The sequence below is a fragment of the Haliotis cracherodii genome, unplaced genomic scaffold, assembly GCF_022045235.1.
Source record: "Haliotis cracherodii isolate W230 unplaced genomic scaffold, xgHalCrac1.p SCAF_8, whole genome shotgun sequence".
Taxonomy (NCBI): domain Eukaryota; kingdom Metazoa; phylum Mollusca; class Gastropoda; order Lepetellida; family Haliotidae; genus Haliotis; species Haliotis cracherodii.
The window spans coordinates 36,401,559-36,426,889 of NW_027266341.1; the positions used below are offsets into that span (position 1 = coordinate 36,401,559).

The 25,331-nt window shown below is 40.1% G+C and overlaps 1 protein-coding gene across 1 annotated transcript; it reads left to right on the forward strand.

The window, feature by feature from the left end:
• The first annotated feature begins 448 nt into the window (after positions 1–448).
• LOC139450451 (receptor-type tyrosine-protein phosphatase epsilon-like) lies at positions 449–25,033 on the forward strand. The gene is made up of 27 exons (XM_071232156.1): positions 449–515; positions 3,175–3,315; positions 9,375–9,590; positions 11,642–11,842; positions 12,046–12,177; positions 12,360–12,506; positions 12,935–13,078; positions 13,186–13,323; positions 13,435–13,572; positions 14,441–14,555; positions 14,664–14,743; positions 14,929–15,209; positions 15,350–15,437; positions 15,533–15,603; positions 16,241–16,277; positions 16,641–16,741; positions 16,826–16,951; positions 20,084–20,229; positions 20,906–21,041; positions 21,208–21,351; positions 21,589–21,610; positions 21,993–22,027; positions 22,335–22,454; positions 22,811–22,927; positions 23,045–23,181; positions 23,964–24,096; positions 24,923–25,033. The coding sequence occupies exons 1-27, from the start codon at positions 449–451 to the stop codon at positions 24,992–24,994; spliced, it is 3,285 nt and encodes a 1,094-aa protein (XP_071088257.1). The 3' UTR covers positions 24,995–25,033.
• The last annotated feature ends 298 nt before the right edge of the window (positions 25,034–25,331 follow it).

Consider the following 25,331-nt stretch of genomic DNA (forward strand, 5'->3'; position numbering starts at 1 on the left):
AATAAATGCCAGTTACGATCTACTTGTTTCATTGCTGGTACCACAATTTCGTGAAAATTGACCAATATCGGGATATTATTGTACTACGCATGACCCCAAATGACGAATGCAAATTTGGATCAGAGCCTTCGTTGTGCTATGATTGTAACTCAAAGGACTTAATTAATCTAATCACGGCCTGTGCTAACATGACAACAATCAATGGACCACATTTAAAACCCCAGAGTTTAACGTGTGTAATCATGCAATAAAAGACGTTTACAAAGACCACCAGGTAATGTCTTTTATTGTTCAATCTGCTTTTTTACACGCATCCCATGTTACACGCAATGAACACTCGACATGATAAGGGATTCACTGTCGCCACACAGTACCCAGTGCTCCTGACTGACCTCTCACGCATGAATCCCTCCCATGCCAAGTATATATTACTTCCTTGTTGCCCGTAATGGCGGTTGTGAGGACTCTGCTTGTGTTGGTGGTTGTGGCAGAGTTTTGGGTACAACATACGACAGGTGAGTTGATAGTTTACCCCACTACTTATATCTACCAAAGTAAGCTTTCTACATGTACTTGCCATGTGTAATTCATGTATATATTGTATCACTGTAACCTCATTTTTACTTATCAAATACCAAGGAGTTTTCATCTTGGATCTGCAGATAAAAACATATAGGATTATTCCTGAGCGAATTTTTAATATTCTCATTATCCAGGACTGTACAAAGGTCGTAAGAAACGTTCACGTTCATATGTATACATGTATCATTTGTAACTGACAGCTGTACAGTCAGACCACAGCTAACTCATTATGGCCTGTAAATTTAAAGTGACAATGCCTCGCCGAGCGAGACGAGCTGATCGGGATCGTGTTACTCGAGGGCAGGCTCGAAAACATGTGACGCAGGACTATATATAAAGTTGCTTTTCAATTATCAGTTGAGGTAACCTAAGGGAAGCTTGGTGGCTTCATTTCTAAGCTCGGCTACGATACTGACAGGTTATGTTAGACTGACAATTTTCCCGTTATTGGGTCGCTTGTTTGATGGCGTACAGTGCCCTTTGAACGAGGTGCAAACCTAATAACTGCATTTGAACAGAAGCATTTTTTAGCGATCAGGTTTTGTTGATTTGCAATATTTAGGCTGTTCATCAGTCTGGATTTTGTTGATGTACCGCTCATTGATAATTTTTATCGTAAGTGAATAGTATCCATGCACTGGGCGACGGATCCTCGAGGCCACAATATCTAAGGATGCTACATAAAGAGTACCAGAAATATGAACGGAAAATCCTTGAATGGTCAATTAAGATTTGTTAATTGATTGGTTTGTGTTTATGCAGTTGTGTTTCTCAAAAAGAAGAAGTTGACGTCCATAAATTCTCGTCCATAAACATGTATCACTTTTAATATGATAACCCCCAGCAAACCTTAAGCAGTATATACTATGAGTTGGGCATTGAAGGTGAAAAGAACCCAGATAGGACAGATTAAGGGGAATTATATGTTATAGATTATGAAAGAAAAACGACAATAAAGCCAATAGTGCACATGACATATAGGATCATCATCACACATAAATGCGGATTGTACTAAATAAATGCGGATTTTTTCTCAGCTGTAAAAACGATAAAATGCATGTGAGTGTACGTGAGTGCGTGTGCGTGTGCGCGTGCGCGTGCGTGTGCGTGCGTGTGTGTGTGTGTGTGTGTGTGTGTGTGTGTGTGTGTGTGTGTGTGAAAGTAAGATTGATCAGCAGAGAGCAGAAGCAGAGCCCGTTTACCGTCAGTAGCAACCATTTTTAATTTTCTAATACCGACCTCACCTATTTCACATGAAAATTCGGTTACAGAATTCAAACTTTGACACTGTTTTGTGTTTGAATATCATTATGTTTGATGTGCAAGGACATCAGTATTTGTTGGGATTACGTTCGTGACTTTATTGATAAAGATTATAGTTAAAATTATCGACAAGGCTTGGCCTCTAAGGTTTGAAGATTAGGTTCTCTTTAGCCGTCAACGTCAACGGTTGTAAGTGTCAAGTTTTCATTTTGACATGACACGATATACGGCATGCATGCGTGCGTGTGTGTGTGCGTGCGTGTGTGTGTGCGTGCGTGCGTGCGTGCGTGCGTGCGTGCGTGCGTGCTTGCGTGTGTGTGTGTGTCACCGGCAGCCTTATTTCTACTTTTATCCATCGCAAGGCTGCTCCTCCACTGTCTGCATATAATGAGTTGTACGTGCTACCCATACTTGACTTATCGCCTAATTCACGGGTTTCTACCTGTGACGACACGGCAATTTGAACGCATAGTCAATTGTCACCTGGTAGGATGGCCGACAGCACTCAACATTTTTCTTATGTTGACGTTTCATGTTACAGGTAAGCACCCCCCTTATATATGCCTTCTACATCTATATCTTATTGGTAGTGTATCAATTGTATCGAATATAGTACTTAATAACCAATCAAGTAATGTAATTTCAAGTTAGTAAAGAATCGATCGCGTATATTGTAAACATCGCGCTAATCGCTTTTACTAACTTAATCACTGCACTGGCATAGCACGTAAGACAGTGTGTGAAAGGAATAACAATACTATAGGTAAATATGTTTCATATTTTAATACCATATTATACCAAAAGGACAATTTTATTGATCACGACTTCGCGCCATAAGTGTTACGTCAGTATATTATCTCATTATAAACGCACTAGCATGCATAGCCAACCAGACTGGTAGCACTCAACACTTTTCTCATGTTGACGTTTCATGTTACATGCAAATAAATACATTTTAAAGAAATTCCGTCTTCAATACTTGTCTGGGACGACTAGAAGCCCGAACCTGCGACACATGTAATTATTGATATGTGTGTGTGCGTGTGTGTGCCTGTGTGTGTGCCTGCGTGCGATTGCCTGCGTGCATTTGCCTGCGTGTGTGTGCCTGCGTGTGCGTGCCTGCGTGTGCGTGTCTGCGTCGGTGTCAACCTGCGTGACTGTGTGTCCATGCGTGCTTGCGTGCGTGTGTGTGCGTGCAAGGTTGTAATGCAGCTGGTTTTACATTCTCTATCCATGAAGTACTGATTCGAAGATATTTGTGAATTTGATCGAGAATGTATGTCTGCCGCTGTAAATGTTTGATGTATTTCACCTCTGTGTGTTTTACAGGTTCCTGCCATACAGGAAAGTTCGGAGACACCTGCTTCTACTCCTGTCACTGTGGGGACTCCTGTGACCAGACAACAGGAGTTTGTGGAGGTGACTGTGATGCTGGTTGGATGGGAGGAGATGGAGCTACTTGTCAGATAGGTGTGATTTACAATGAGATTGATTTGGAAACAAAACCAGAAAGTACCCTTATCATTCTCTATGATCAGCGACATACTTATAATACCTATTTCAACACATTCTACTTTATTAGTACAACCTCCGTGGTGTAGTGGTAGAGTGTTCGCCCGGAGAGCGGAAAATGCGGAGTTCGATCCCCGGACGCGTCATAGCATAATGCTGAAGGCCCGATTGATGCATGTACTATGGTGACATATTACTACATATATATGGTAGATTTACCTTTCAGTCGATAAGGTAAAAGTATCAACTTTGCCTGTGATGCATAATAAAAAGAGAGAGACAAGGTTAGTGGCATTTCCGATATTGAGTGAGTGAGTGAGTTAAAATTTTACGTCACATCGGCACTATTTCAGCCATATAGTGACGAGAACATCAATACAATTTAAACTTAGATGAATAAAAACCTGTCAACGACGGACAGTATAATAACCAGACTATCGCAGTTTAGAACTAGTTGCGAACAATTAAAAGAATAATCTATGATCCGACAATGCATTATAAAAACAGGCTATAGATCACCAGCAACCAAAGTTAGGCCACCATACTAGGGACAGTTGGCTCTTACGATACTTCTGCTACCTATACGATCCCCTAGCAGGATTTACACTATCGCTTCAGCTGCTAGTGATTTTAGTCAATTTTAGCCAGTATTTAAAATCAACAAATATTCTGCGATTAAAAATGACGGTGGAAATAACAAACTGAATGATTGGGTCTTATGATACCCTCTCAGGAGGACAATAATTTTACGCTACTTCAACTCCCTTCGAGGGCACAGCCACAAACAATCTAGGTTAATATTTATACACTACCATTTCGTAAAACAATAACTATGTACATCAAAATTTATCAAGTAATTCTACTTCGTTTAAAAAAACATATTATTAAATGAGAACTTAGATTAAAAAGATGGATGAAACTTTGAAATATTGATCCCTTGTAATGGCTAAATCAATACAGTCAAGCAGTATGTGCTTGACTATGATTCTCTCATTACAAGGGATACAAAATGGAGAATCCTCATTTTGTAATAAATATTCATTTGTATATCTTGAATGGCCAATTCGACATCGTTGTAAAATGACCTCTTCAAATCTGGACTAACAACCCAAGCAGGTGTAACTGATTGTTGGCTTAATTTGATGTAATCTATTGATACCTACTTGGGTGTCCCACTTCTTTTGCATAAGATCTCTGATGTAACATCTGATCACAGGTTTATTATCACTGTATGGAACTAGAAGTGGTGTCACAGATTTGTTGAGTGCTGCTTTAGCTGCAGAATCAGCCATTGTGTTGCCTTTTATGCCCACATGACTGGGCAACCAACAAAAGACGATGTCGTATTGGCCAGTTGAAAGAATATTATAAAGTTCTAAAATATCTAAAATAATTGGATGATTAGAAGACACTTTTTTAAGCGCCTGAAGACAAGAAAAGGAATCAGAAAAAATGATAAATAGTTTATATGCAGACTGTCGTTGAATGTATACTAAGGCTGTAAGAATAGCATTGGCCACAGCATTGAAAATAAAGCTATTGTCTGGTATTCTAGATGATATATGTTTTGATCCAACGACAGTGGATTTCCGATATTTGATTCTGGTTAGTTTACTTACATTTCATGCCAATTGTGTGAGTGGCAGGTGCTACCTGTAGAGCAGGACATGATTTCCCTTATCGTGAACTCCTGGTGTCATCACTAATTTTTCAGCGATCTGTTCATGTAGTTGTCACCGCTGTGTTGCCTTTTGTGATAGGTGGATGATCGAGGCTAGCCCCTGGAGTTGACGTTCTATATTTACTTTCGTTAGTTTAATGGCTCCCTGAGACTATTCATTGAATGAGGTAGGTTTCAAATGTTCCAACTGCTGTGCATTGAATCCTCAATAACACCTAAAACATGAGAGCAATTAATGTTTATCAACATGGTAAATATAAAAGTTATCGTTGATTTCTTGTGTTATTCTCTTTCGATCGGTACTGTGAGATATGCATATCATCACCCTGGAATGTCATGAAGTTATAATGCAATGGTTGACGTCGACGTCATATGCTTCCATGGCGACTGAAGCCTCCAGGTTAACAGAATTCTCAAAGACGTTTTTCTGACATCTTTTAATCAACGAAATGTTATGATAGATGCGAATGCCATATATTTCAAATTTTGCAAGTAGGGAAAAGTACAGAAGATTCCCAGGCTTTGAATCCTATTGTTTCATCCAGTCAGATTGTGACACACTCGGGAGGTGTAGTAGCCTTGTGATTAATGCGTTCGCTCGTCACGCCAAAGACCAGGGATTGAATCCGCCATTGGTACAATGTGTGAAGACCATTTCTGGTGTCTCCCGCCGTGATATTGCGTGAATATTGCTGAAAGCGGCGTGAAACCATACTAACCGATTTGGGAAATCTATAGTATACCGAACCACCCAATAACGATGTGTGGGTCATCACAGAATTCCATATTTCAGAACGTTTGAAATTGAATATTTGATGTTTAAATGTGAAATAGGGTTAATATATTCAAACATTCATGTTTTTATAAGTATTTTAAATCACTATCCTTTAGGATATATCAAAACTAAATCCCTTCGAAGTTTCAGCATTTACTTTCTCTCATATTAAATAGTTTAAACATTTAAATGTTGAAACTTTGCATACATAAATACTGCTTCGTGCACAAAATGGGGAAACTCACATAGGAAAACCGAACAAACATTGTCTTATTTTCCTTCATTACATTGACCAACAACAGAAAGACCCACGTCATTTTCGACAGTATGAACACATATGGTCAGGTCTAGTGTTTTTATGACATGTCTTTGAAAAACGTATATCCAAACAGAAAACATTGTGAAAGGAAAATCAGCAACATCTCCTTCTGGAGTCTGGAAGGCTGCGTGGTCTGCAGACAAAGTTGTAGATGGGAACCGGGACCAGGATGTGCTCCACAACTCCTGCTTCCACTCTTCTGCTAGCCTTGGAGCTGTGTGGACAGTGGACCTGGGCCAGCAGTACAGGATACATGACGGCAGGATACACCACATTATATTTCATTCTAGTTAGTTTACTTACATTTAATGCAAATTGTGTGAGTGGTGGGTACTACGAGGGTCATTCAATATATAACCAGCCCAAGCTATTTATCAGATCTTAACGGTTGCATGCTTGTCACGTGCTGTGCACCAATGTATGTCACGTGCATAGACAAAGTTTCATTGAGGAAATTGTATTTGAAGTCACACACGTGATCTATAAAGATGGCAAGGGTAGATTCTTCCAAATTTTCGTCAAAGGTTGAATACAGGGCTGTTATTAGGTATCTCTACTTAAAAGGGAAACCGGGAAAGGAGATACATGATGAATCGTCAGATGTTTATGATGACAGTGCACCTTCGTATGCACAGGTCAAATTCTGGGTTGCAAAATTTAAGAGGGGTCGGGTGAACCTGGCAGGCCTGTAGAGGTGACAAATGACAAAACCAGTGAAGCTGTGAGACAACTGGTTGTCAAAGACAGGCGAATGAAGGTGTCACAAATGGCCAAGGCCTTGGACATTTTAGAGGGAAGTGTCCATACCATTTTGCATGATCGTCTGGGTATTAGGAAGCTGTCTGCCCGATGGGTCCCGAAATGTCTGAGTGATGATCAGAAGGCACTTTGACAGGCACTTTTGACGCAATGGAGTGGGGATGCAGACAACTTTATGGAGAGAATTGTAAGTGGTGATGAAACCTGAGTACACCACTATGACCCAGAAACCAAAGAACATAGTAAGCAGTGGACTGCCTTTGCTTCACCCCGTCCCAAAAAGTTTAAGACTCAACCATCGGCTGGCAAAGTCATGGCAACCATCTTTGGGGATAACAAAGGGGTCTTGCTCATTGACTACTTGCCACGTGGCCAGACTATTACTGTAGAGTACTACTCCGATCTCCTGGACCGTTTGCGGAGTGCTATTCTTGCCAAACGTCGTGGAAAGATCACAAAAGGTGTGCTGCTCCAACATGATAATGCCAGAGTGCACACCTGTCGACTTGCGGTTGCCGCAGTGAAGCGGAACGGGTTTAAAGTATTGCCTCATCCACCTTACTCACCAGACCTGGCACCAAGCGACTACTTTCTTTTCCCAAACTTGAAGAAAGAACTGCGTGGGCGTGATGATGAACTCACGACAGCAGTGGAGGGGTGGTTACACGAAGTACCCCATGGTTTCTATCACAAAAGGGCTTTTAGCTCTCACACATCGCTGGACAAAGTGCATAGACCTCAATGGTGATTATGTGGAAAAGTGAGGAGCAGTAGCAAATAGGTTAGGCTGGTTATATATTGAATGGCCCTCGTATCAGTAGAGCAGGACAGTAGAGCTTTCCGTTTCCGTGAACTCCTGGTATCATCACTAATTTTCCAGTTAGTATAATTGTCACCGCTGTGTTGCCTTTTACGCCAGGTGGAGGATCCGCCAGTCTCTAGAGATGAAGTTTTATATTTACATTTGTCAGTTCAATGGTTCCCTGAGACTATTTATTGAATGAAGTAGGTTTCAAATGTTCAAACTGCTGAGCATTGAATCCTCAATAACATCTAAAACATGAGAGCACACACTGTTTATAAACATGGTAAATATAAAAGTAATCGTTGATTTCTTTCGAAGTGTACTCAAACAGCCTTGAGACACACATGTCGTCACTCTGGTATGCCATGAAGTTATGATGCAATGGATGACGCCATAGCTTCCATGACAACTAACAGAATGCTGTACAAAATTTTAAAGACGTTTTTCTGACAATTTTAAATCAACGAAATTTTATGATTGATGCGAAATTTATGTTGCAATGCCGAAGACCATATATTGAAAATTTTGCACGAAGTGTAAAGTCCTAAAGATTCCCAGGCTTTGAACCCTATTGTTTCATCCGATCCGATTGTGACACACTCGGCAGGTGTAGTAACCTTGTGGTTAAAACGTTCGCTCGTCACGTCGAAGACCCGGGATCGATTCTCGCCATGGGTACAAAGTGTGAAGCCTATTTGTGGTGTCCCCCGCCGTGATATTGCTTGAATGTTGCTAAAAGCGGCGTAAAACCATACTCACTCACTCACCCATTTAGGAAAACTACAGTATACAGAACCATTCAGAAAGTTTGAAAATGAATATTTGATGCTGCAGAAAAGATAATATTTAAATGTGAAATAGGGTGAATAGATTCAAACATTTATGATATTCCGCTTGTCTTTAACAGCAGGTTTTACCACTGTCCCACGGGATCTATCAAGATCAAATTCCTTCCAAGTTTCAGCATTTACTTTCCTGCACATTAAATCGTTTAAACATTTAAATGTTGGAACTTTGCATACGTAAATACTGCTTCGCGTACATAATGGGGAAATTTCATCATTCGTTTCTATGAAGATCACTTTTGTTAATAGCTTTATGTCCCAATTTTTTAAAACGAGTATAAAGCACAGGCAATCCGAACAAACATTGTATTTTTTCATGCATAAACATGGGCCATCAACAGAAAGATCCATTCTGGTCAGTTCTGGTGTTTGTGTGACATGTCTTTGAAATATATATCCAAACAGAAAACATCGCGAAAGGGAAATCAGCAACGTCTCCTTCTGGAGTGTGGGATGCTGCATGGACTCCAGACAAAGCTGTAGATAGAAACCGGGACCAACATGTGCTTAACAACTCCTGCTTCCACTCTCTTTGGAATCCGACTGGAATCCAGGCAGGGTAACAAGTACCATCGTTTAACGTCTTTTGGTATGACGCGTCCGGGGATCGAATGACAGCAATCGTAAATATAGTTATAGGCACAACATCTGCTTTTAGAAGACAAAAGGCGGTCATCTTGAATTTGCGGTGGCTTACGATTTTTCTTCTTCGTTACCCAAAGGCGACCAACCATACACATTTCCATGCTTGTATCAGCATTTGGACACAGCTTCACTATACAACAAATATAAGAAATAGGTTAAAATGAGAAGTTATTGCTCTTTTCATGTAGAAAACGTGGCCTACAATAAACATGCAACGGCTCCTTCTGGACTGTACCACCACGACCCACCCTGGTCTGCAGACAACGCTGTAGATGGGAACCGGGACCAGAATGTGTTTGGCAACTCCTGTTTTCACTCTGCTGGCGGGGTCAAAGCTGTCTGGACAGTGGACCTGGGACAGCCGTACAAGATACATGACGTCAGGATATACAACCGGGCAAGATGTATGTATATATATTGGGGCTGTAGAGGCATTCAAATGTTTCAGGTACTGACATTTATCTTATGTAAACATATTTACAGAAATACTCTGCACCAGGATATGTCAGCAAATGTAGGTTTCCCTTTTCTAACATCAATATTTGGACCATCTTCACGGCATGATAAATCGACTGCTTCGTTTTTGGTATTTTTGTCAATATCAATTTCAACAAGTGCTACATATTATTTGCTGTATACGGTGTCATATTAGGTTAGCAGAGAAATATGTTTCTGCAAACCAAATATGACACCGCATACGGCAACTAAAGACACCAAGGCCATTACGAATTTATTATGCCGAAAAGTTTACACTATCTGGTCTCTATATCGCACATGTCATGTTAAAATGAAAACTTTTACACTTACTACCGTTGACGTTAAGGGTCAAAGGGAGACTACTCTTCAAACCTTAGAGTCCAAACCTTGGTGACAATTTTAAATATAATCTTTATCAATAAAGTCACGAATGTGATCTAAAAGTACTTATATCCTTGAACATCAAAATGAATGACATTAAAACAAAAAACAGTGTTGAATAACGAATTTCTTTACCAGAATTTTCATGTGAAATATGTGAGTTGGATGTTGGAAAATCCAAAATGCCTCTAATGACGGTATACGATTTCATATGAGGTCAGTAATAACCATCTTGGAATTTTACTGAGGGTATACCGGCTCATTTGGGATCGGTATGTTCTGCTCTCTGATTGGTCATTTTATGCATTGTACTTCGGGCGTCGTCTATTTATTTTTTCTGGATTACCTGTTGAACAGGATTACCTGAAATATTTGACCGGCTTGTTATTCCCTTAATATGTCAGTCCTTTACCTAAAACACGCCAACGAACTATTCCATTTTAGGTATCTACTTTGCACCAACCTGAAGACTCTGGTAGGATCCTAGTTAGTGGGCGTATATTTGAACATTAACACCCACATGGATATTGTGTCCCCTCGCTTGTCATATATTCATTATTTAAAACTAAAGTCAAACGGAATAAGAACATAATACCCCGGAATTTACATGTTGCAGTTCCATTTCCCCTTTTGAACTTATATTTATCAAACAATCGTTTGTCGTCCTTAATAGTTGCCTTAAAGAATTAATATTTTCTTATACATTAAATTGAACGTGTTTTTGTGACATACAAACAATGTTGTCTTCAGTAATACTCAAATTGTCTCTTTTTGCTTTCGGGCCCTTGTAATGGTTCAAACTCTCCTCAGTGGAATGTATTTTGAAATACATGTACGGCACTGCTCATATTATTATCGGTCTTTTCCCATCATTCGATTGTAACTTCGCATTCAATTAATAGTCTCCTTGATATATTGTTTATAATTATCATTGATCCTTCGATTGTCTGGTTTGTTTACAGGCCGTCGTCGCACAACAGAAACACTATAATTATAAATACTAACTTGTTCATGCAAATTGTGTGAATGGCGGGTGCTACCGGTTGGGCAGGACATGCTTACCCTTTTGTGAACACCCGGTGTCACCGCTTTTTTCAGCGGTCCTTTTATATAATCATAATTTTTACAGCTATTTTGCCCTTTCCGCCAAATGGAATCTGTTTCTGTGGATAATCTAAAGTGGTTATTCTCTTGCACTGACCATACATATTTACACACAAAGCTATGTCGTTCTTGAATTCTACGTTAACTAGATGCATAACAGAGTATAAAAAATATGCTTTTACAGTTTCGCATGTCCATGGTCAATGTTCGTGTATGTTCCACCGCCAAAACCATCACAAAACGTTTGCCAGTTTTGATGAGACATGAAAGGCACATAATTTCTACTAACATGATTCATGAGACATAAAATTTGAAAATATAATCTCTTAAAATGCGACAACTATGTCATACATACATTCTTATGATATAGTCGGAATCGTATAAACGACTCTGCTTTCATCAGATATGTTTTAGGATTAGACAAATGGATTTGTCGCTTTTATTTACTTCATAATCATCACTTTAATTAAGGTTAAAATTATCACCATTTCAGATATTGGCAGACTCCGAAATGCTGTCCTCTCTCTGAGTAACTCCAGCAGCTCCACACCCGGCGTCACCTGCTACACCTTCCCCTCCGACACACTTCAAACAACCAACAGCGTTTACGACGTGACGTGTGACGGCACAGGGAGATACTTCATCATCACACACAACACACAGACACTTAATCTGTGTGAAGTGGAAATCTTTGGTATGGTTAAATATTTTGTTTGTTTTGTTGATCAATCTTCGAATCAGATATGCCGTTCCACCATGACTATTTAATCAGGAGGCAGTGTTATGCAACAGGATATTTTTTCTCCTATCAAAGTCAACATTTCACGTTTCTTAACGACCAACTGTATAAAGCAGAAACAAAAACAACGCAAATGCACAATTCGATTATTTATTTAGTCTGCAGTAACGGAACCTTTGGCGAACTTTGCAACCATTTCTGCCATTGTTCTGACGGGCCCTGTGACAGATTCAGTGGGATCTGTGCTGGAGACTGTAGACCAGGGTGGCAGGGACAAAACTGTTCTACTGGTAAGAAACAAACTTAATTATTGCTGTAATATTGGATATATTTCTTGTAAGAGTAAACTTGAATACCTAAGTCTTAATAATAATGTATAATGATAACCATTTACCTCATGTTTCGAATGATTCTGAGCATCCTCTCAACACACGCTAAAACGTAATGTGATACCTCAAAGTTTCATTTCTAGCGTGTGATAAGGACCATTATGGCGTCAACTGTAACGAGACATGTGGAAACAGGAAATGTGCTGCTGCTTCGTCGTCATGTGACCGGCATACTGGGTCATGTGACACTGGGTGTTTTCCTGGGTGGACAGACGTGGACTGTAAACATGGTACACCATCACCATTCTTCTGTATAATAGACAGATACACATACTGTTTGAACGTTGCATTGTCAAGTAGATTACTGTGTACAAAAAGTAGAACGTGGAGTATGTGTACATGTGCACACACGTCACCATCGGGAAGAACATATCTATGTTAATCTATAGGAGATGTAAGTGTTTCTCTGGCTATTCACTGAAACTCAGCTTAAAATTCCTTCTCTATTATGCTTCAAAAAGATTATCACAAGGATAATGTAGATGTTAGTGTACTTGCTGACCACTGGATCTGCATCCTTGTGTAATATATGTAAGAAGGGTATGTATTCATGGATCATTACGTTAACATGGACATGCTACAGTCACAATAACACGGCTATATGGTGCTAATGACGAGACACGTTGTATATATGACGATATCGCGAATACTTTTACAGAATGTTCCCCTGGGACCTATGGACAGAACTGCAGCTTGCTATGTACTGACAGGAACTGTGCAGGAAACTCGTCATGTGATCATGTGACAGGAACATGTGCTACCAGATGTAAACCAGGATGGATGGGCATAGACTGTATACAGGGTAAGTCTGTAAGGCCAATCAGTTAGTGTGTTATTTCATTTTAATATTATGATTTTTACAGGTTTCAATGCCAATAATGATTGTATACATATTTGTTCATGTTGCAGCTTGTGAAACTCATCGGTATGGTCCAAACTGTGATAAGGCCTGTGCCTCCAGACACTGTGTGGGGAACTCTTCCTGTAACACAACAGGGCACTGTGACACTGGGTGTGAGACAGGGTGGACACTGGACGACTGTACAGGTATGATTCTGTAAGCCAATTCCAAGAGGATTCGGGTTGTAGTAAAGATGGCTGTGCATATCGATGGAAGTGCATAATTTCAGTAATTAGGGGAGCATCTTTTCTTTGCAGCCTGCGACAGTCAACATTACGGAGCTAACTGTGTCATGACTTGTACCTCCAGACACTGTGTGGGGGACTCATCCTGTAACACAACAGGGCACTGTGACAGTGGATGTGAGGCAGGATGGACACTGTCTGATTGTACAGGTACAGGTCTTGTGCTACTGGGAACATATTTCAAACAGTAAAACGACACAATAGTCCAGACATTTCTCTTAGTAATGCTGTATTCAGTTCCCAAGGCGAAATGATATAACAACATGTAACACCTAGTCTTGATGTCTCTACTTCTATATATATTTTGGTGACTATGGACATCACAATATGTTCAAAATCTCTTCTCAAAAGCATAAATTAAGTGTACATCAAAAGTGCAATATCCATCATTTCCGCATCAAGCGAAATGCTGCGGACATCCATAGTATTGTGTGTAATGTACATGTATCAGTCCAGCATCTGCTTGTCCCGTTTTACCCAAACAACCACCTGAGTGAAATTCCCTCGGAATAAAACATCCATCAAAACTAAGAACGTTTTGTCTCTAGATACAGTTTCTTTTCTCAATGTTATGGGGCACATGGTATAGTACTTATTTGAAAGTAATTATGTTAACTGTGTCTTATGCAGTTTATGTAAATACTATATAAACGTATCAAATCCAATGCTAAATTGATGTCATCCCATTTCTCTTATGAGCGTGCATTATTCACCAGAAATGAAGAATCCTCACTTGTTTTTTCTACAGTGTAATCTTTATAGTTCTGAGAAACAAATACCAGGAATACCAATCCTGTTCTAAATAGTAATGAGCAGCCATGAAGAAGAAGCATTTGAAAACCCTCTCTCTCCAAGTAAGCCAGTGAGATCATCCATATTTCCAAATTATCATAATACATTTCACGTTGTTATTGTCATCCCAGCTATATTTTATGTGTCTGTTCAAGTTTGGAACATATGTCATATTAATACCGTTCCACCCATTTGTTGACATACTTCCAATATAAACTTTCTCAAGAGGCCATTGCATCAACTGGACCTGATCCTGATGATTCCATACCAACATACATTGGGGCTGCGGTGGGTGTCATCCTGGCGGCCCTTGTGCTGGTTCTCATCATTTTCGTCCTAAGGTTCGTACTAATTATAACAATGTATGAAGTTTTTATTTCGATCTTTTAGGTTTGGCTCAATAAAAAGGATGTTTGAAAAATAATAAATACATATTTTACTTTTCATAGACGCAGAAGACAAAGGGAAAGGAAACATCCTATTGATGGACTTGTCCAGAGACCTCGAAAGCAATATGAGACACAATCAGGTACTGATAAACGTTGTTGAACGTTTAATAAAGTCTAAAAACATAGGTTGTGTATTTTATGTAACATTTTTTTGGGCAGACACATTAACACTGCCGAGAGAATCACTGTCCACCATTGTTTCGGCGGATAATCGAGACTGGTTATAATTATTCTCTGGGCGTTGACGTTTTACATTTCGTTTCAGATGCAGGAAATGTCTATATGAATGTTGGATTCGCTGAAGAGAAACAAGCTCAGGTCCAGACGAAGGGATCGGTTGGAAAACGTCCAAGTGTGGTAACTTTAGATGAGGAGGACGATGATGCACACGCTACAATACAACAAGTGGAAGCACCGGAAATCCCTGACAGAAACTACTACAACCTTGATGAGGCTGGCGTTGGTCATGTGATCTCTGTGTCTTCTCTAGAGGCAAAAGTTAAAGATTTTGAAGAATTACCACATCTGGTAGAAGGGGAATTCAAGGTTGTATATTTCATTTCAAACATAATTTAAACTCATATGAACGGACACGAAGATAATATCCAATTAACATGTACAAACGTAAAACCAGAACAGCTAAACCATAGAGAATGATGATGATAAGGATACTTCTTTCTCCACAGCGTCTCCCAGATGGCTTCATTCATCCTTACGGGGAATCACAGATGCCCCAAAATAACGGGAAGAACAGATTCAAAGGATATTATCCATGTAAGTTGAACATCAAAGAAAATTGTAACTTGATTTCAATTTACCATGCCTCCCTATTTACCGACCATATACTCATGGGGAATCTGCGCCCATAGATGACAACAACCGTGTGATACTGCAGGACGCTGGTGATGGTGGAGATTACATCAACGCTAGCTACCTGGACGTGAGTTACAAAGTCGAATGCCTTCGTAAAGCTTTCAAACTGTGTTATGGAAGATATGTCAACAAATTTGACGGTGCATAACTGACCAAAATGATGTCCGAAGCAATTCCCTATTTCAGCCTGTATAATATGTTTACGTGCTTATGCAGGTGACACTTGCCTTCTCCTGTGTTTGTAACATGTGCCATCCTTTCACGGAAATCTGGTATCATCACTCTGTTCATAAATATATGTCTATGATAAAGTCAGAATATCACTATCGATTCAGCTTTTAGAAGACATTTCTAGGATTTCCTCGTCTATGGAAGTATGTTGTTTACCACCGAAGTGAACTTAATGATAGTGATTGTGAGAGTTTGATTTAGTGCTGCGTTGAACAGCATAGCAGTGATACCACAGAGTGACCTTATGCAGGAGGAAAATATGAACGTTTATCGTGTGGTATAACCCACGCGTACGGGTATGTTGATGACGATACAAGGAATTCAACTTGCAGGCCATAGCATCCTGGCATGGCCAAGGGGCACCATTCTGCAGCACAACAATATTAGAGAAATTATAATGATAAGCCAGTTTCATTAATATGTTGTTGTTTTTTATAAGTTGTGTTTACTTTCATATTCACATTTTCTCTCAGGGCTACAACAGCGTCAGACGTTATATAGCGGCACAAGGTAAACTAGCAACAAAAGCACACATTAGGGGTGCAGCCAATCAAACCAGTGTATTGTAATTACATGTTTATGATCTGATCAATACATGTATCAACAGTTAACATCGATACGAAACGAGACAAATATTGTATTAGGAATGATTATTGCATGAACTATTGATTTTAAACTATTGAACTATTGACCAATTGCTACATGAAAAGATCAACCGTGTTTAAAGGACAGTGAACATCTGTGGTAAAGGTACTCCTCATACAACCGCAATACCAGTGCAATAAGTGAGTTTAATTTCTGTCATACAGTTTGTACGGCCAGCATACATGTATGCTATTATGAACAATGACTTTGTATCAATGTCCTCTCCAGGCCCCTACAACTCTCAAGTGGTGGTCGACTTCTGGAGAATGATCTGGAAGGAGGAATGCAGAACTGTTGTTATGGTAACTGGTCTCGTTGAGGGAGGCAAGGTAAGCATATTTGGACACTGAAATAATGGCATTATGAAATTGTTAAGGCGCAGGCTGTTTCTTATTTGTGTATTCCTGTTTTAGGTGAAGTGTCTTCGGTACTGGCCTGAGAAAGGCACCACGACGTTTGGAGATGTTATGGTGACAATGGTATCGGAGACACGACTGTCAAACTACACAATCACAAAGCTGTCTGTGGAGAGTGAAAAGGTAACATGCGTCCTTTACCCTGATACTATCAGTTGCATATTGGTACGATTATAGCTAGAACTGTTGATGCTATAGTACGAACATAAATATTCCGATCATCCGCAGTTTTGTTTAATAATGCCATTATAATGTAAAATATCCCCGCAAGCTCGCATGGGTGTTGGGATTAGAGTAGCCCATGTGAAGGAGCTTGGAAAGGGTTTGCCAACTGGGTTCGAATTGGGTCCCAACAAATATTTCCCTCAATTTACAGATGTAATCACGCGAGTGTGTTTTGGGGATATTTAAGTATCATGTATCAGGAATATACATTGCATTTAGCGATGATATTTACCATCCCCAAATATAAAAGCGTTAACCTCGTTATCATATTATGTCAGTGTAAGACTCTATCGTCACAAACGGTCTCACAACATTGCAAGTTCTCCTTCCATCTTGTATTTTAGCTAGCTGCATCACTACCAGGTAGGCAGAAGAAATATGCCACACATGTTTCGCGTCAATCCGTCGGTCCGGCCGCTTGATTCATTGACCTTTATCAACGGGAAGCTACTCCAGTCTTTGAGTCGTGACGCCTGTTTGCCTGGTCATTGCATTGTCATAACATTGCATAATGCAGCCAGATGTCATACACACCGACAATATGAACCAGAGTATAAATGCTGTTTACAGGACATTGTTCGCCATTGTGGTGAGGGTTGAGCACAAGCTCCTTCTTTGCGGTTTCAAATTTTTCCAGGCGCCATGTTTACCCGCCTTGCTCAACAAAGCTAGTTGTTTAACATTTGAGGAACGATCTCATGATGCCTGGGTCTGTAAGCACAGATATAGTAACTGATCCTTCTAGCGCCCTCGCTAAATTGCTTCACAATTAATATCTCCAATGTTGTCCACACATCTAAAAGGCATCAGGTACGTCCCTGTTAGACATAGGTTTTTGGCATCTGAAATATTTTTCGGATAATCATAACAATCCCCGATGGTAAATTCTGACTCGATAGCCGATAGACAAGTGCAAGCTCATTATATGATAACAAGTATACCAGTATACATCTATATGAACGAAAAAAGGGACTGTAAGTTCATATTTTTAGGTTCAATAACAATAAATGTAATAATGCATCTTACAATACATACTCATGAAGACATCTCCTCGACTTTAAGGTCGTGATTCCCAATTTGCACCTACAATTTGGATGTATAACTGTACATAACGCTTTTTCAATGCCACGGGTTCCTGTAAAAAAACGTCTACGCGACGCGGGGTACACTGCAAACAGGAATGGTGCCAAACGAAGTTGGCAGACATTTTAAGCTTCATCGAAACACAATATTATCTGTTTGGAGATGTTATCTACAGCAGGGCACACTTATGACTTGTCACGGACCGGTCGTCAACGTGTGACGCATCTTTAACAAGACAACCAAATGCGGTTGGTGCATCTACAGAATCGATACAAAGTTCCACATTAACAGCTCGAACAATTCTTGGGTTGAGACCAGATAGTGGCAGATCCATACGCAACCGGGTGAGAAAGCACAACATTCGGCCCCGATGCCCAGCGAAACGCCCATATTTCTTCCACGTCACCGTAGGTCATGTTCTACCCTTCGTGCAAATGTCACGTTACAGCAGGATAAAGCTCGTTGACATGTTTCACGTGTTCTAACAGATTTTTGAGGCAGCATACCATTGCTGTACTGCTTTGGCCTGCTGCTTCTCCAGATCTCTCATTATAGAACAGGTATGGGATGAGACGCCTACCACAGGACCTGAATCAGCCGGTTACGCTAGCTCAATTGGGACAATCTTTGGGTTGACATTTAGAAGAACATGTCCCATGCTGTTTTCAATCATCCGTTGTCTTCAATCCACCGCTGCTCCGCCCCTTTATCAACGCAAATGGTGGTCACATCCGATATTGACAATGTTAAGTTAGTTGTTACACTATCCCATATTTAGAACGTGTCGCTCTTTCTCCTCTTAACAGGTATTGGGCTTGTCAATGAATACCGTAGGATAAAACCTTGATCAGACGAATGACCAAACATAAGATTTACAGCAACATAGATTTTAAGATGGTATAAAGCGACAAAAGCCTTTCCATATCCAATAGAAATCTCTGCAATAAGCAGAGTCGATTGTACCATTCCGACTATATCATAAGTATGTGTTCATGAATCACAATCAAATAGTAACCATACAAAGTGTTCACGAAATGGTGAGCGTATCCTGCTCCACCGGTGGAACCCGTCACAAACACATGCAAGGCAATTCAATTATTCACCTAAAACACGGGAACATATGGTTCGATTCAAAATAGAGAATTGCATCGGACATCATTTTTGACAGTGATGCGTCAAATTTGTAAATGTCCTCCACATGTCTACCATACAACTTTTTGAAAGCTTTACTGAGGCTTTGAATGTTTTAACATTTATCAAACAACGTCTGAGCATGCTCGGTTGTATCTCAATAGTTGTGAAATGTAAACATCGAAGGCTGAAGCTGCTGGAATATTGCTCGACATGAGGGGAAAGTTGACTTTTGTAAAGTTGAAGTCATCCCTCTTGTCATACAGCCTTGTGGAAAATGTTTTGTCACTCTGAATTAGGCCGTTTTGATTAGAGACGAGGAAATATTACTCGGTATTATACTGTTCGATTTGAATCATAACGTTTGCACGAAAAGGGATTTACATATCATAAATCATTTAACATTTATTTAATTATTTATTGAACGGCTCAATAATAATTCCCAAACTCTTTCTTGGCAATATTTAAGGATTAGTATTAGGGAAACTGCCGCACGTGTATACATGAAATATAGAATAGATACCTCAAATGTATATACATGTGGATACACATGCATGAGGTAGTGATGGCACAAAAGGGTTGCATGTGATATGCAAGGACAAAAACACATAAACACTTTCACAGAAACAACCCATCAAGGTCACATATGGGCTATACACATTTATCAACTCAGTTGGAGCCTATGGACAAATCCGAACGGGGCCGCAAAGGGTTATACATTCAGGACCCATTTCCAAGCCCACATTGACCCCAAGTGGACCCGAATTTTTTGTGTTGTCCAGTAGTGTTCATTAAGTGTTGTTATTGTGTGGTCAGGAATGCAAGAAACGGGACGTTCACCACCTCAACTTCACCAGCTGGCCAGACCATGGTGTGCCGGACACTGCTGCCCTGCTGGACTTTATGTGGAGGACCGAAGCCATATCTGGACGACAAACAGAGCCGATCGTGGTCCATTGCAGGCATAATACCATACATCTTTTCCACCTTATGATTCTGGGATAGAACAGGTCCCCTTAAAACCTATGACCGTAAAAGGCGACTATGCTTGTCGTAAGAGACGACTAACGGTATCGGGTGTTCAGGCTGACTTGGTTGATGCCTGTCATCGATCCCAATTTAGTGGATCGATGTTCATGATGTCAATCACAGGATTGTCTGGTCCCGACTCGATTATTTACAGACCGCCGTCATATAGCTGGAGTATTGCTGAGTGCGGCGTTAAACAACAACCAAACAAACAAACAACCTGAAATTGTCGTTGGATCAGTCACGATGGATTGCGTGATGACGTGGAACGTTTCTAATTATATCACTCACTGGATTGCCAGGTCGAAACGCAATGATGTTGACGCCTCAGCCTTATTGCTGGAATGCTAATGAATGCGGCGTTAAAAAAATAAATAAGTCATACTTCTTTTGAAATGAATTAGTAGCACATAGTACTGGTTTTGTTCACCATCATATGTTATCATTTATTTCGGGATCAAAAGAGAAGCAATGACTTCTCAGATTAAACTGATAACGAGCTTGTTTTGTATGTAATCCTTTCAACATGCGGCTTTCATAAAACTGCTTGTTAACGTCAAACAGACACACGTACAGTTTATCAAACTTCAAACTTTCTTCTTCCCTTAGTGCTGGTATCGGTCGGACAGGGACGTACATTGCTATCGAGAGTCTTGTGGAACAGGCAAAGTCAGAGGGTGTTGTGGACGTCGTTAGCTTCGTCTCCAACATGAGAGGGCAGAGGAAGAACATGATTCAGACAAAGGTATTTACGATCGGTGATGTCTACTCATTGCCTGATCACAATAGTGAGATGGGTACTTATATATAATAGGCGATACATGTTTCATTATCCGTATGATTGCGCAAATACATTCATCAAATAGTGGATGGTTTCTTGCCTATGCATGTTTGTCTTTGTGTATATCCAGGAGCAGTACCTGTTCGTGTACCAGGCGGTGGCGAGGGCGGTGACAGAGGGTGACACGTCACTGGACGCTGACGTCCTCCGGCAGTTGGATCTGGATCACGTGTCTGTCAACTTTGGCAACAGGACTATACAACAACATCTGGAGGTGCTTGACATTACTGTGTATATGTCTTGTTAATAGATGTAGCATAGGGAGTGTCCGAGTGTCACAAAGAATGCGAGCAGGAAAACTATAACGCTATAATCAGCATACCATATTGTCGGGATTGGATCAGATTGGTAGGGGTTCCAGCATAGAGTTATTTGGCTCGAGTGAAATATTGATTTCCAAATATGTATTGTATTTTCATTACTGAATGCAGTGTATTTAATTGCTTTCCAGGCGTTGAGGAATGTACACCAAAGTGAGTACACGTCAGAATAATGAACCCCCAATATATATCGTATAAGTTAAAAGTTACAAAATTGTAACCCTTTCTGTTATCATAAGAAATCTATGCTAAAAGCAAATTGATTTTGTGACTCCTTAAAAAAGATGGGTACATAAGTAGAGTCATATGTGCAGCACTGTTCCTTTTTCTGTTTGAACATACTGTCATACATCGATGTCATTTTGTGTCAGCCTGTTGATAATTTACTTTGTTCTGAACTTGTAGGTTATTATATAGGTTAATGCATAATAATCTAAGAGGTCACACAGAGGGATATATGTTCATATATCTTCGTCATGAGAAATTGAAGATACAGGATATTTTATGCAACTAAGTATGAGCGATTCGTTTTCAGGAAACACCGAGGGCGTCAACGTCAGAAGCGTTCACGTAAGTGTCATAGAATGCTTATGCAGGTTGACTTGACAAGATTGTATGTTGTGCATGTCATGTTGATTGGAATCTTAAACCACCTGGAGTTATCTCCCTTGTACAAAGCACATGTTGAGTCAGACATTTTAAAGTGTCTTTGATGGGGACCTGTCTTGGTCATTGATGTCTTACAGAAAGTTTGTCTTTGTAATTGTATCACAATGTACATGTTCCTTTTGTTGCATCAAACACATATAAAGACAAATGAAAAAAGCGCCTCAGCTGAATGTGCACGATTATTAATTTTCCTGTTATTTGCCTACAGTCTTACACAAAGCATAATGGCTTCTTCATAATGACGTCACATCCGGACAAGGAGGAAGTTTGGAATCAGGTTTACAACAGTGACTCGCACTGCCTGCTCACGTTTGCTGTCGGTGATCTGGTTGGTTTTACACTCTGAAATGACCTTACCTGAAACACATAAGATAATATGATTGAGGGAGCGAGTGATGGAGTTGGATTTACTTTAAACAAGATTACTGCTATACCATAAATGGATGCAGGTTTCAGAAGTTTAATTCTTTGATGAAACCCAGCACGAGAACCGAATGTAGATGACAAGCCGAGTAAGTTAAATCAGGGACTCGAACGCATGATCATCGGATCCTGATGTGGCGAGGGGGCAAAGTATTTGCATCAGGATAGAGTTCAACATGTACAAATGCACAAAATGCGTTATGCCTGGTCAGAACTGGTATTGCTTCTTTCAACCGTTTTTATATTTCAATCTGTTTCCAGAGTTATCTACCATCAGTTGATAGTCCCATTACAACAGAGAGATTTGCAGTGAGCATGCGCAGTTCCACTGCTTTGTCTAATGACATTCTGCTGAATACAATTGATATCAATATAACGGTAAGCCTGCGAAAAAAAATTTAAGCCTTCATGAGAAAGTTAAATGTTTTGAAAATGCATTATCCGGCTATGATATAGAGAAGGGACTCTATTGACTCTATTAAGTCATTATTTCAGGACTGTGACGATACTACCACCATACAGCAATATCACATCACAGGAAGTGCACGAGACCCGAATATCAGCTGGCTGATTGACAGTTTCCTTACATGGACTAGTGATCCACAACGAAGTTCCAGCACTATCATCTCTGAGTAAGTACATCAGTCCTTATGACATCCTTAAGGTGTAAAATAAGACAAAATGTCATCACTTGAACACTGATGTTATAAAGATTTGTGAGGAAGAATTGTTGCCACTTTATCTGAGATGAGGACCGCCTCCGTGGTGTAGTGGTAGAGCATCCACCCGGACGCTTCATACCAAAAGACGTTAAAAGATGTTACTTGTTGTTAACCTGTCTGGCGGGGTTAAAACAAGGGCTGGTCGGCTCAGAGTCGGTATACTTTGTCTGAGTAGGTTATTCATGTTGCATGGTATCTCAGTGGGCTCAGTGGGCTCAGTGGGCTAGCACTATGGATCAGTCCGGACTGGTACAGGCAGCCACACACACACACACACACACACACACACACACACACACACACACACACACACACACACACACACACACACACACACACACACACATACACACGTGTGCATATACGTCGCTATATGAAAGCAATAATTTTGGACGTGACGCTAAACCCGATTTCACCTCATCTCTGAAATGAGCCTATCCTTTCATCTAATCTCTGTGAAACAATCAATACAATGGATTGTTTGTAATGAGTAAATGCGGGAGAACTGTTTGTGTAATTTGGTTGTCGTCAGAAAGTCGTGAATGGTCGTCAAGATTCTAATCCCTGTACAGTTGAAATAGGCGGAACTAATAGCATATCCAGAGACGCCCAATGCAAAAGATCAAAGTTTCAGTGAGTCGGATCGGTGTTGCTATAGTCATAATTATATACGAAGTGTTTCCTAACCCCAGCTCTGTGACCGACTGTCGTCTCCTGGTACTATTGCTGAACATCGCCAGCAGACTGCAGGACGACGGTAGGGTGGACGTCATCAACAACATGCGACAACTGTATACATTTCTTGGAGGTCCGCCATTCACTGAGGTAGAAAATACTTCTGGAGTGCATAACTGTCTGCTAAGTTTACATTTATAAACGGAATGACACAACCATTGATTAGGCATCACGACGTGGATGGTGGAACATATGCTGTTTGAATGAAAATAGACTATCATACATTGTGCTGTTCGTTCTGCATGCAATTTTATTCTGAATATTTCCAATACACAAATGTTATATCGTCGGTGTAATGTTCAGTCAACTGCAAACTGCAAATACATTAATTACAATCTAGAAAAAAATAATACTGGGTCCTCAGTAAGTTGGTCATTGTGACAGAGAGTTGTACAACATTGACCGGCCGAGGATTTCAAAACGACGGGAGATATTTCCAAATCGTCGTCACTGAGCGTATTGCAACAGTAGAATGTCAGTCGTCACAGCTTAATTTTCCAATTATGTAAAAGTGATTTGAAAGACGTGTCGAATAGGCACTTCAATAGTTTCATTGGTAGCTGCAGGTTTGAGGCAGGAGTCCCAGTGTTTTCTGATGTAATGTGGAAGTAGCCTGGGAGTGTTTACATCATTTCCAGAATAGAATCTCGTTCATACGTTTGTGAACGTCAGTTTAGGAGTCCGTCATGTGACCGGCCTCTTGTCCAATTAACAACTGAGTGTCTCATTATCATTATATTTTCGAGAAGAAAAACACATTAGAAACAATTGTGATGAAGTGAGTGAGAGAGTATGGTTTAACGCCGAATTTAGCAATATTAAAGCAATATCACGGCGAAATTGTGACGAAGAGAGTTGTATAAACCATTTTATTACCTGGCAATGTTTGCTTAAATATCTTTTTCTACAATTTCAGGCTGACGTCACGTTCTGTCTTGAGTCTGCCCAGCGGCGGCTAGTGTCAAGTAATGTTTACGCTAACTTCTGACAGCTTCCACAACTGCACAACACTTCATGTGACATTACAGTTGAAACCATACATACATGTCTGTGAAGAAAACATGTATGAAATGTGAACAGTTCATATGTATCAATGTATATCTTTCATGTACTGCTGGATGTTACACTGTGATATGTTTGTTTCAGTGGTACCCTGTGTACAACATTTCTACACATGCTACCAAAGCACAGTGGATATTGTTTAGATTGTCCTTATATTTATGACTCCAGACCAACTTAAATATATATTCACCTGCATAAACTATCACTAAATATTTGCTTTCGATCAGAGCAATAGTCACTGACAAATTGTTGAATTATCCCCA